The sequence below is a fragment of the Drosophila bipectinata genome, chromosome 3R (assembly GCF_030179905.1).
Source record: "Drosophila bipectinata strain 14024-0381.07 chromosome 3R, DbipHiC1v2, whole genome shotgun sequence".
In the NCBI taxonomy this organism is placed as follows: domain Eukaryota; kingdom Metazoa; phylum Arthropoda; class Insecta; order Diptera; family Drosophilidae; genus Drosophila; species Drosophila bipectinata.
In genome coordinates, this window is record NC_091739.1 from 3,871,115 (window position 1) to 3,882,983 (window position 11,869).

Here is an 11,869-nt window from a genome sequence, read left to right on the forward strand (position 1 = left end):
GCCTTGGCTTGGAAAATAACACCTATGATCTGTACAGTTTTATTCACAGTGTACGTATGTGACTGGGGTGTTTGAAAGTCCATCCCGCCCTAGGACTCCCCAGCTCCGCCCCTGACTGCGCTGGTTCATCTACATAGCAATAAAATAAAAGGCGCTGGGGCTGCTCCTCCTGCCGTGGCTGTTGCCAAAGCATTAACCTAATTTTATATACATTTAATTTTATTTTATTTAATTTTAACGCACATTCACACACATAAATAGATGCCAAGTAGATGGAGGATTCTTTGGGGTAGTTGAAAAATTTGTCTACGGAAATTGGTTCTCTATTTGCCACTTTGGTGTGGATCAGAGGACAAACTTGATTATCCTGCGACCAGTGTCAAGTGCATTCGCGGACAATCGTAGATTTCAGCACGATTTGCCGGATTTCTACAGTCCGGGAAGCGCCACAGCTTGTCCCACTCCCATTGTCGGAACCCCTCGACAATTTGTGCGACGCCCGTGCGCATATTTCATAACTTTTCGCATAAGCTGCCCCAAGATAAATGTGCACGGAATCTACACACACCCACGAATCGAAAGCTGCATGGCAACACCGACCAAAAAAACAGTCAAAACAACAAACAAGCTCTGAAACCACAAACAAAACACAAAAAGGAAAATATGAAACGGGGAAGCCTTGGAAAAGTGTAGCCAATTTAGAAGCGATTTTTGAATAACTCGACTTCGTGCGCCGTTTAGACTTTCTGAACAAGATTTATTCAGCAAATGTGTTAACTTGCACATCATTTGATGGAGTTACAGGCCTTCCAGGCCCACTCCCTGATCCTGCGGTCCGCCAGCATGCCAGCATGCAGGCAAAAGTTTTTTGGCCAAGCTTTTTTATTTATGGCAATTGGATTTGTGAGTTATGTTTTTATACTGCCATTTTCAGAGGAAGGATCCTCCTTCGAAAAGTTTTCTCGGGGCGTTTGCATTCGAAAAATCTAATTTAAATGGAGTCTGCTCCCGTAGGATATCCCGGTTTAACTGCTGCGCATTATGTCTGCTTTGGTCAGTTTTATTGTTTTCTTGGGTCCGGCTTTGTGATGAATTTGCATCTAAATCGAATGCTCGGTTCCATTAAAAGGAGTAGAGAATTTTTGCAGGGCGTGCGGTCGCATTGCATTAGCATAATCAGCCGAAGCCGGACCCACAGGATCAGCCATGGCTTAGATCTATATGCATATCCTTGTCCCTTCAATTTAATTTTAAATATTTTTACGCATTTCTTTGTACTCCAAATGGTGCAGCTTAAGGAGAGTGTCTCCCCGTTTGTGAATTTCGAATGGCATGACACAAGTGGCCGCCCAGAAGGTGCACTGGCTCCTTGGCTTGACCGATTACATGGGTGGCCTCTAGCCGGGCCTTCCAATTTTCCCATTCACCCAGCTCTGTGAGCCTGCAATCTACGAGTAACTTTTACATTTAAATTTTCATTAAGTATTCTGCATACGCATAAATAAACTTGAACGTGCTCGAAAGCACAGTTGAATGCAACGCACACCCAGATACAAGCGGTTGCACATGGACGACTCCTTTTGTACGGGTGTCTGTGTGTATGGGCGAGTGTATGTGTGTGTGTGGTCCAAACTGACACAACAATCCCTTTGTTGTCCTGGTTCTGTTGAACAAAAAGGACCTGGAAGGCGGAGGGGCGGCTTTGGCTCGCTCATGCAGATTTTTGGTGGCCCAAACAAAAACATGAAAAGTTTGCAAAAATAAATTTATATTATGTTCATAAATTCATAGAGCCGTTGGCACAGCCAGAGCCTGCAAAGGACTTTGCTGGCCCATTACATTCACATCCACATGTACGACACATACACATATATATATACACTGGCAGGCTATGTCCTGGCCGTTTTTGATATGCAAATTTCAACAGTTGCCTCCTCCGGCTGCGTCAACACCGAAAATAACAGCCAATCAACTGTAGCAGGACATGGCCGGAATGCTCTGGAAAGGAAGCGAGAGGGAGGGTAGGGCTGGGTCGCTGGAGGGGCGGACAGGATGTAGGCCTGGTCATGGCGTAACTCGCAGCAATCCTTTCAACATGTTGGCCAGGCTCTCTGCTCGTCCCTGCTGGAGGCCATTAAAATCATCACACACCTTGGACAAAGGGTTCCTGGCTCCACCGACGGACGGGGGAGTGGTGGGAGTGCGCGGTGAAGTGGGCGGGGCAGGCGGTAACAGGACTGTGGCGTGTTGGCAACGTCCACACAAGGATAAACTGAACATGAAGGAAAACAGATCGAATTCCATATGCCTTAATAAAACGTTACTTTTTGCTAAACTTTAATGTTTTCTAAGTTAAAAACATATTGTTTTAATTATTAAAAATAATATTTATAAGTAACTTTAAAAGTAGGATTTAAAAAAGCAAACTATCTTGAGTAATAAATTAGGTCCTACATAAGATGGCTTACAATACTCATAGTTAATGTATCCTATGGCGGGAAAGTGTGCTGAATGACAACAGCAAGGATGCCATCGATGGTCCTGTTTCCCTCCTGCCCCACTCTTCTGCGGCACTCTCCATAGTGGCGACAATGTTGCTTCAAAAATATTGCCACCGCAGCACATTTCATATTTGTTGTAGCCTGGGGCTCCTTCTGCTGCCCATGCTCCTGCGGCTACTGCTGCTGCGTGCATTTATAAATTATGCTGAACATGTAAAGTGCCATTTTGAATATGAAATTTGATGCTTTTTTAAGCCCACCAGCCTGACCAGCAAACGGTGGAAAAGGACCACAAGGAGCAGAGCCCACTGCATGCTGGAGGAGCAGGACGGGATCCTTTGTTGACTGGGGCATATTTTATGAGGATGCCTGGAAAATGTTTTCTCATATTTTAATTACTTGCAGAATGCAGTGGACATTTTTTTCCATTTCGTCGTGTCTAATTTAGCGCCATCTCCATCAGGAGGGGAGTCAACCCATTTGTACTCATTTGGGGAGCAAATTATTACGGTCGGGGGTCAACTGCAGTTAATGGTGAGTCATGGCTGCAATTGCTCCTAAGCCAAATTGCATTTTGGCCTACTCGCTCCAGATTTAAGGCCCAAACGTTGAGAGGAGCGAAGGGGCCAGAAAAAAAAAAAAACGAAAAGGTCAGAAAATCAATCGGCCAGGCCCGGCCCGGCCAAAGCAACTAATTCATTTAAATCTAGCAAAATCTGAGAAAATCCCTGGCAACGACCTTCGGGATTTTAAGAGATTTTACGAATGTCAACCGAACGCTTCAGGCGCCAAAAGCGAAAGCGTCTCCGCCGCCGGAGATGGGAGTGGGCAGCCGGATAGCTAGATAGCCGGACACGAATGCGGATAGACACACGGACGGACTTCTCCCTCCTCCCAGCATGTCCCCAAAAAGTCCGGGCCTGTTAAGCTAAGCAAGCAAATCACCCGGCCGTCGCTGGCAACCCGTATGAGCTTTTGGCTAAAATAGTTGGCAACACCACATTAAACAACCATGTCATCCTGGCGGAACGAAAGAGACGGACTCCTGCCGGTGGAGAGGGATAGGGATAGTGGCTGCTGCTATGCGTGCGTGAGAAAATGAGGCAACAGCAAAAGTCGCAGAACTTTAGCAATTTGAAGCTAATATGTTGACAATCTAGCCAGGATGGGCGACGGGCAGGGCAGAGGGATGCGGAAAAGGACGAGGAGCCATCCTCCGACCAGTGGCGCCATCTACGGTTATGCGTATTTAAGTCACTGCCAAAGCCGCGAGGAGAGCAGGAGGAGGTTGTGAAGCAAAGGAGCCAGTGATGAGATCCATCTAGTCACTAAACCTGAAAACTAGCCAACTAACAAGTATCTTTTTTGGAACTAGGTTTGTATTTTATAAAGTAGTCTATTTTATATCTAAAAGGTAAACCGATTTTTTATACTCCTAAAATTTTTGGCTCACCTCTGGCTTGCAATACGTTATTGACAAATTTCTGGGTCTGAGCACGAGATGTTGGTGTTTCTTATGAGCATACGGGTGGCACATAGCTCCCGGGGGAGTTCTTAAGGAGGGTCAGAGTAGGTGAAGCGGTGAGGGGTCCTGGCCAACGGAGGAATCGTAAAAAGTGGATTTTACTGCTTAACTCGGGGCACATCAAATGAAACAAATGGAAAACGCACATATCCCCGCTGGATTCTGGATTCGGGATACAGGACTCTGGAGTCACGAGCAGAAATCAAGATGAAAGTCGGGACAGGGAAGCACGAGCTTTCCATACAAAATCTGCTTTTATTTTCCTGCTCTTTTTTGTTGCATAAATAAAATAAAATGCAATATTTTCCGCTGCATTTCAGCCGAACCCGCTGTGGCAGCTGCAGTCGGCACAAATCCCTTGCACAAAAGTCAGCAATCAAAACAGATTAAAATATGATTTGACAGCTTCGAAAACAAATATAAATGCACGGATGCGAATGCCCATATAGATATTCATATCGCATCCGTGTTCGACTGGCGGAATTTTCAATTCACTTGCAAGTTTCATCGCATCGATTCAGTGCAGTTTGGCATATTTCGATATTGTTTCCATATTTAACTAGAGCCCCCGTCAGTGCTTCAGGATATATGCAGGATATCTTTCTCCGGCGTAAGCCGGCGATTGTTCGATTGTTGCGTGTATGGCATTTTTATCAAAGCGCAGCCACGGCAATGCCTATTAAAAATTTAAATCAATTTTCAATATGGATTTCATACATCCGAAGGGCATATCTTTTGCCTGACACTTTTGTTTTATTATTACAATACAATTCCCCCTGCGAATCCATTAAGTTCATATCGTGTTTCTGAACTGTCAGAGTGCTATCTTGAAAATGGATGACGATATTCGCGGCTTTGCCCGCTTTATGTTTTATGCTGTTCACCTGTGCGAAAAGCCAGTTGATTGCGATTGCCAATTCCACAGCCGAACACGCCACCGCCCCTCCTTCTGTTGCAATTAACAGTTAATAAGAGCCGCGACTAAGCGGCTAACTGACCCCAAGCAGATTTGCTGCAATTAGCCAGGCCGCAGGCCCTCGTTTGCAGGCTTCCAGGGCGTAAGTGCGTAAATCGCCAAAGCCCGAAATGCTGGGCCATAATTAAATTATCATTAACGATGTGGGCTTAGCAGAGTCACAGAAACACCAGCGAAACGGGGGCGTGGTCAATCTGGGGAATATAGTTATATTTTGGGAACTACTTCCTAAAGTTTTCAATTTCAAAACCGAATATCTAATTTTTCTTAAATTTTTTTCTTATTTGAGTTTTGGAAAATTGTGTTCTTTTTGTTCATTGGAGATTTCGGTTCTGATTCTCAAATTATAAAAATCAGTTGATTATTTTCAGCATAGTTTCTCTATTAAAAAACTAATTTTAATGCTAATACCTCTTCCTGGATTTACATGGATTCATTTGAAATAATTTTTCATTTGACTTCTTCACTTTTACAGGATCATTACCAAAATTCTGTATCATATTTTAAAATTATTTTGATGGTCAAAATCCAGCTTACTTCCGACTTTTTGTCTGAAAAGCTACCTCGCTATCCCTCAAATCACAGATTTGGGCCTTTCGCCGCTAACAAATTGGATATGGGAAAATATAAAAGCCAAAACCAAAATACTGCTAAATGGGTTCCGAATGTAATTATATTTGCACTCGACCCGAACACAACTGTACCTGGTTTCCTCCAGTGAAAATGCATGCAAAATTCGAGGCGGGTGCGAGGAGGAGGGGCTGGAGTGTGCTTAAATTCTCATTAGACGCATTAGTGGCGCTGACCAGCTGCCTGTGGAAGCCCCAGTGCCCCGCCCGCCACGCCTCACCGCTGCACCTGACCATGCCCGAAATTCAATAATAATAATTGATTGCTTATTACAAACACAGCGGCATTGCAATGCATATGTGTCTCAAATTTATGGGGCGAAGTGGGAGGTATTTGCTAATATTTACGCATTAGTTATTTGCCCATTTCGGGAGCAAGGGGGGCTGGCTCATCGGCATTCGCAAGTCCCACCCGTAAGCCACCCTGTAAATGCCAAATAACCAATGCACCTAGCCTGGCCAAAAGAGACGAAAACCGTCATTAAAATTTAATGTTTTCATTTCGGTTTTGTGCACGCAACAATTTTAATTATTAACTTTATAATTATGCAAAATCACGAATTACATTAGAATCACTTTATTATGCCGATTTGGTTTACGGTCTCTTTGAAATCGTTCGAGTGAATTTCGAATTCGTTGCCATGCTTTAGCTGATGTGGCATATTCAATCAAGAAGGGATCTAAGTTCCGCCTCAGAATTTGGAATTGTGGCAGAATTAGTAAAGCCCTTTTCAAGTTCAATAATCAGCATTAGTACTTTTTTTGAAACATTTTTTTTGTTTATCAGCTTTTGTGTAAGATTCTGTGAGGTTGATTCCAGAGTGGAGAATTTCAGAATTAAGAACTGAGCTTACTACTAGTGCTTTATCGCTTCTTCTCCGCATCGGTCTAAGAATCGGTCTGAAAACAAGCCACGATTTCCATATATTGTTGAATAAATTTATAATGGTCTCCTGAGATTTCTAAGTTTAAAATTCTCCCCAAGGAGTAACTCTTTTGAGCAACTCATTTCCATCTTGCGATAAAAAATAGCTATAAAGTCGGACCTCATGGTCCAGTTCGGTTTAGTTTCTTAACTGCCGCGTAGTGCCTCATTTCGCCAAAAGTCTAATGACATGGTCCAAGTCACGAATAATCCGGGATTCGTCAGCTGGGTGGAACAAATTCCCCAAAACTACTTGGTGATAGTGTGCTCTATATTGCTATCCTTCGTCTGGTTAGGATCCATCAGCTTCATGGCTAGTCGCGTCCAGAGGGCTGTCAACATACTCCAGCGCCAGTTGGATGAACTTTGGCTTCTCCAGGCAAGACCCACGGTTTGGCCCCACGCCCCTTTTATCCCGAATCCAAATGGGGACAATCCTCCGGAATATATTGCTCCTGTGGATCCTGAGGAACGCGAGATCTTGGAACGCGAGGAGAGGGACCGGATTCAGAAGGCAAAGGCTTATTTGGAAGCCAACAAAAATAAGAAATAAAAAGAAAGAAAAAAATGTTAACAGTGAATAATTTTTATAATTTGGCTTAAAATGTTAACATTGCGTTAATGTTAACATACGATTTGTATTTAAATGTATTTCTACAATACTCGAATCTTTAAAATAGAATTAATTTATTTCGCATTGACTTGTAGTCCTAAAATAAAAATTAAATTAGGGATTGAAAACAAATATTATTTCAATTTTTTTTAGTTCTTAGTTTATATATTTTAAAATTAAGAGTTTCCATATTTGTATTGAAAATATTATAAAACCAACAATAAAATTAACATATACTATGCTTTTGTGCTGATGAGTGCTTTGTGCTCTAACTTAAAGCATCTTAGGAATTTCAATCGATATTGTCTTGAAAACTATGAAACGCCTTAGTATGTGAACCCAAGTAGACCCAGATCTATCCTTAAATGTTAGTGTGTTGTTTCAAAATTCTACGGAGTTTGGAGATGCTTTGCAAGAGGCAAAAGGAGTAAAAAAATCGTGAAAAATGGGTGCTGATCATCTGACCGTGGCTTGTCTTCTCAGCCAACTGCTAAGCATGGTCGCCGAAGGTTCTGTGGATGACTGGGAGCCGGAGTCGGTTGCTAACTGTTCCAATCCGATGACCGTACTGACAACCTGCGGCAGATTCAGTGCCAATGGATGCTGTGCCAAGGGCTGTGTACGGAATCACCGGGGCAGGTGTGTCCAGGAGCAGTGCATGGACTCGTGGAGCAGCTGGCTAAAACGACCAGTGACCATGTCTTGTTACTTCCACTGGTTTCTGCTGATCTTCGCCGGGATCATTACCGCTCTGATGCTGGCTCTGGTGGCGTGCAACGTGGCCTACGAGGTGAAGCGCTTCATGCACCGCAGGAGCATGGCCCGTTTCAGACGCTTCAGGGACTTGAGTGGCGGCTCCGTTGGATCCACTCAGTGCTAGGACACGTGTGCGAACCCGGATTTTAGACGGGACGGATGGAGTGGATGGGCCAGTGGGTGTAGGGAAGTGCCTGAGGGATTTACCATAATCTGCAATACATTAGCGGCAGCTTTGCTCTGGCTTCCAATTCAATTCTTTGGGTATCTCGGGGCAAAGCCATGTAAATTACGATTCGCCACCTCGGAAATCCTATTAGTAGTTAAAACCTGATTAGGAAATACTTGCCTCTGGCCCGGGCTTTTGCTCTCGGGCTCGGGCCCGCCCGTTGAAAGCAAATAATAATAAATGGCTCACATGTGAAATGCTTTCTGCATGCCCTCAAGGGTGACAACTCCAGTCGAAGGTGGAGCTCGAATTCAGATTCCGGAGATGTCGAGTCGAGTCAAAGGTGCAATAACCCAACCGAACAGGTCACATAAAACTAAATGGCTGCGGGTTCTTGTTGGCAGCTCCCCCTGTTCCCAAAACCCTCTTCTCCATGGCATTCAATAGCTATTGCGGTGGAGATAACACATATAAGAGCACAGTGTGGTTTAAAAATATAGATTCAGATATTGGGAAAACAAAAAATAGTATATTTTGATACTGCCTTTGGTTGAACTGCCTTTGGCCTCACGAAATTTTATAAAAAGTCAACACATTACTCCATGATTAATATATATTTTTATGACTGGCACTGTACAATTTATATGTGGATATATATAAAAATATATATATTTTTTTGTAGTATAGCAAAAAGTCAGTCAGGCATGCAGCCGAAGCTAAACGCGCTGCCAACCGCGCAGAAAATGAAATGGAAAATATTGCTGGAGCTAGAAAAAAGGAAAATAAAAGAAAATAAACGAGCAAAAAAGGAAAAGCTTGCGAAAAGGTTGTACCATCCCCCACCCTGCCGTGCACCCCCTGCCAAACATATGTGCGTGTGTGAGTGTGTTTGGGTCCTGGGTAGCAGATTTAGAGGTTACTTATGTGTGATTTAGTACAGCATGCGCGAATATGGCGGCGATAATTCTTTAAAAATTGGAAATTGTTTTCCAATCGATTTCGCATTTAGCCAAAAAGCACTCAATGGCAAAAGATTGGAGGAAAAGAGAAAGCCATGGGGAAAGCCAACTAGAAAGGGGACGGGCACAGGCGAGTGTCTTTTATAAACTTGTGTAGTAGTGGCTGGCTCACACATGCAGACACAGCGAGTCACAGACACCCACGCAAACGTGTATTTATATTTTATAAAAATGTATGAAAAATACAATACTTCGTTATTTTTCACCTGGTTGCAGCTTTGAAAAGGATTTGGCAGCTGAAATCATGGATTTAGATTTGGCTTTCCGTGTAGTTTGTTTATTTCCCTGGCTTGTCAAGTGAAAAGCGTTTTTGTGAATTTCTGGGAGGTCGGAAAAGGGTGAAATGAAAGAGTTTCCTGGCTAAAAATAAAGGCCAATTAGATTTGATCACTTGTGGATTCCGACAATCGAAGGGGTTTCGTGATAAATTGATTTTTCAAGCAGCGATGGAAGTCGCTATTTGGGTAGAGAATACTATGGAATGATTAAATAGTTAATCGAAATTGTTTGCTGTGTACTCCTGAATCAGGGCTAGCTGACTCTTTAACCACATCAACCGCCCGTTCCCATTCATCCAAGTTTATATAAAAGCGATTCTCATTTCTTTATGTTCGTAAGCAGCCAAAACATTTGCTCTCATTGTGTGAATCCTGTACAAAGGACTAGAATGGGCACAAAAGGTTAGATACACACCAACACTCACAAGCACACATAGCAGGGGGCGTGTATCGTTTTCTTCCTTTTTTTCCTTCCCTTCAGGGTGGACCCAAAAAGCACATCCAGGAGGAAGGTGGGTTGGGAGATTCGTGACATATTTTATTTGCACAATGACAATACGAGTTACTCGACGGCTGAGAGGACGAGGGGGATTTAATAGGGGTGAGGAGCACCCGCAACCCGCCATTACACAAACACACCCTCATCCTTTTCCTCTTCCTTTTTCCAGGACCTTTTCGTTCAGTTTGAAAGGCAGGGCAGAAGGGCTGGAGCGGAGAAGTACACGCAGCAGAGCACAAAGTAGTAAAATAAGTGCATAGGATAATGCGAATTGAAATGACAAAACCCGGAATAATCATTGGCTCCACACTCTTAAAAGAAACAACCCGCGAAGGCACAGGATTTGGTGGGGGGCACTTCTGAATGGGGTTTCCAGATAGAGGGAAAATCGTTCACGTTTTGCCGCCGGCTTTTCCTACAATGTAGTTTCTAAGCATTCACGCGATCTATAAAAGTTTAGTGCCCAAGATAAAACAGGATAATTAATGTATTAGATAAAAAGTGAGAATATAAATATAATACGATCCCAAGATAGTCGAATAGTCTAGATAATTTTTTAACTTTAAATTGTTTAGAAATTTATGAACTATAATTTAAATGTTTTAAGAAATTTATAAATTCATCCAAAAGTTTATTTAGTTGGCAAGTTACCTTACAATTTAAATAGTTTGAAAATTAAACGAAAATAGTAACTCTACTAGGTTCACTAGTAATAAAAATTTATATATTTAATATAGCTCATTGCTTTTATATATTTTATATTTATAGCCCATAAATTATTACCCTTTTGTTAACCTCAGGAAATTATTGTTTCGATGTATAGGCACCCGGCCATTAGACAGCCCATCAAAGCACCCCCTTCCCCCACGCTTGTCGTCCTTGTTGGGCTTATTTATGCCTTTCAAGTAAATTAAAATTTACTCATTTTGTTGCCAAGTCCAAGGATTGCCACTGCCTGGCATGAAATCGCGCGCATGACAATATTGTCAATTTTATTTGCCGCCATTTTTATTGCAATCGCGCTGCGCTGTCCCCTTCTGGTTGAATCTATCCTATAATTTTCAGCTCCTTGGGCACCGTCTCTATTCCTTCTATTCCCGGGCCTTGGCTCGTAAAATATTTTTATGTATTTTTTATTTACCCGGAGCTGCCATGCATGACCCCAATATAAAGGGGAGGTCGAGGGGCCTGAGCCCGGGGGCCAATGCAATTGGCAGAACTCCTCCAAGACCCCCTTCTCCTCCCCTTCTGGTGATCCCCTTCCGTTTCCTGCTGGCCTGCTTTTAATGTGCGCCATTTTATTTGCCACAAAACCAACACACGGCACCATTAAAAAGCCATAAGCGTTGAGCCTTCAGCTTCTTTTCCCCTGGACTTGCGCTTAGACGTTATTAGAATTCCTCCTGACCAATTCCAGGGCCCGTCTTCCAGCTGGCCATAAACTGTGCTGCAGCAGGCCAACATTTTGATTACAATTTTTATGATTTTTAGGTCAAAATTTGGCATCATAAAATGGCCAACAAGTAAATTTGAAATAAATAAAGGCCAGTCAAATATGAGATGTGTTTTATGGCGGCCTTTTGGCCCAAGCTTTTGTTTCTGTTGTTGTTTGTGTTGGGCCATAAATGGCCGAGAAACAGCTGGGACAGTCGGTGGTATTATCTCGGTTTCTGTTCATTGGGAAATCCAAAGTGAAGGTGGCAATTATTCAGATTTTCCGAGCTAATATTTCATTCTCTTAAAGCTGCTGCAGTAAAATCAGCTCATCAGGAATTGAATATTAAACCTGGAGCTCATTAAGCTGCAAACCCTTTGGCTAAGCAGGTGTCATAGATCTCCGGTGGAGCAAAAAAAAAGAGAACACTTGACATATGGCCAAGTGAAAGTCAGCCTGGAGCTGGGCTGTGGGTGGTGGGCGAAAGTCAGTACCCAAAGTGTGCCTGGCAGATAAGAGCGTCGAAGATTTATTGCCAACGCAA

At 43.0% G+C, this 11,869-nt stretch overlaps 2 protein-coding genes across 2 annotated transcripts; both read left to right on the forward strand.

The window, feature by feature from the left end:
• The first annotated feature begins 6,727 nt into the window (after positions 1–6,727).
• On the forward strand, positions 6,728–7,262 carry LOC108127984 (uncharacterized). Its single transcript, XM_017245333.3, has one exon. The coding sequence runs from the start codon at positions 6,747–6,749 to the stop codon at positions 7,107–7,109; it is 363 nt and encodes a 120-aa protein (XP_017100822.1). The 5' UTR covers positions 6,728–6,746; the 3' UTR covers positions 7,110–7,262.
• A 233-nt stretch (positions 7,263–7,495) lies between these two features.
• Positions 7,496–8,351, forward strand: LOC108128033 (uncharacterized). The gene has a single exon (XM_017245395.3). The coding sequence runs from the start codon at positions 7,615–7,617 to the stop codon at positions 8,047–8,049; it is 435 nt and encodes a 144-aa protein (XP_017100884.2). The 5' UTR covers positions 7,496–7,614; the 3' UTR covers positions 8,050–8,351.
• Positions 8,352–11,869: the final 3,518 nt, after the last annotated feature.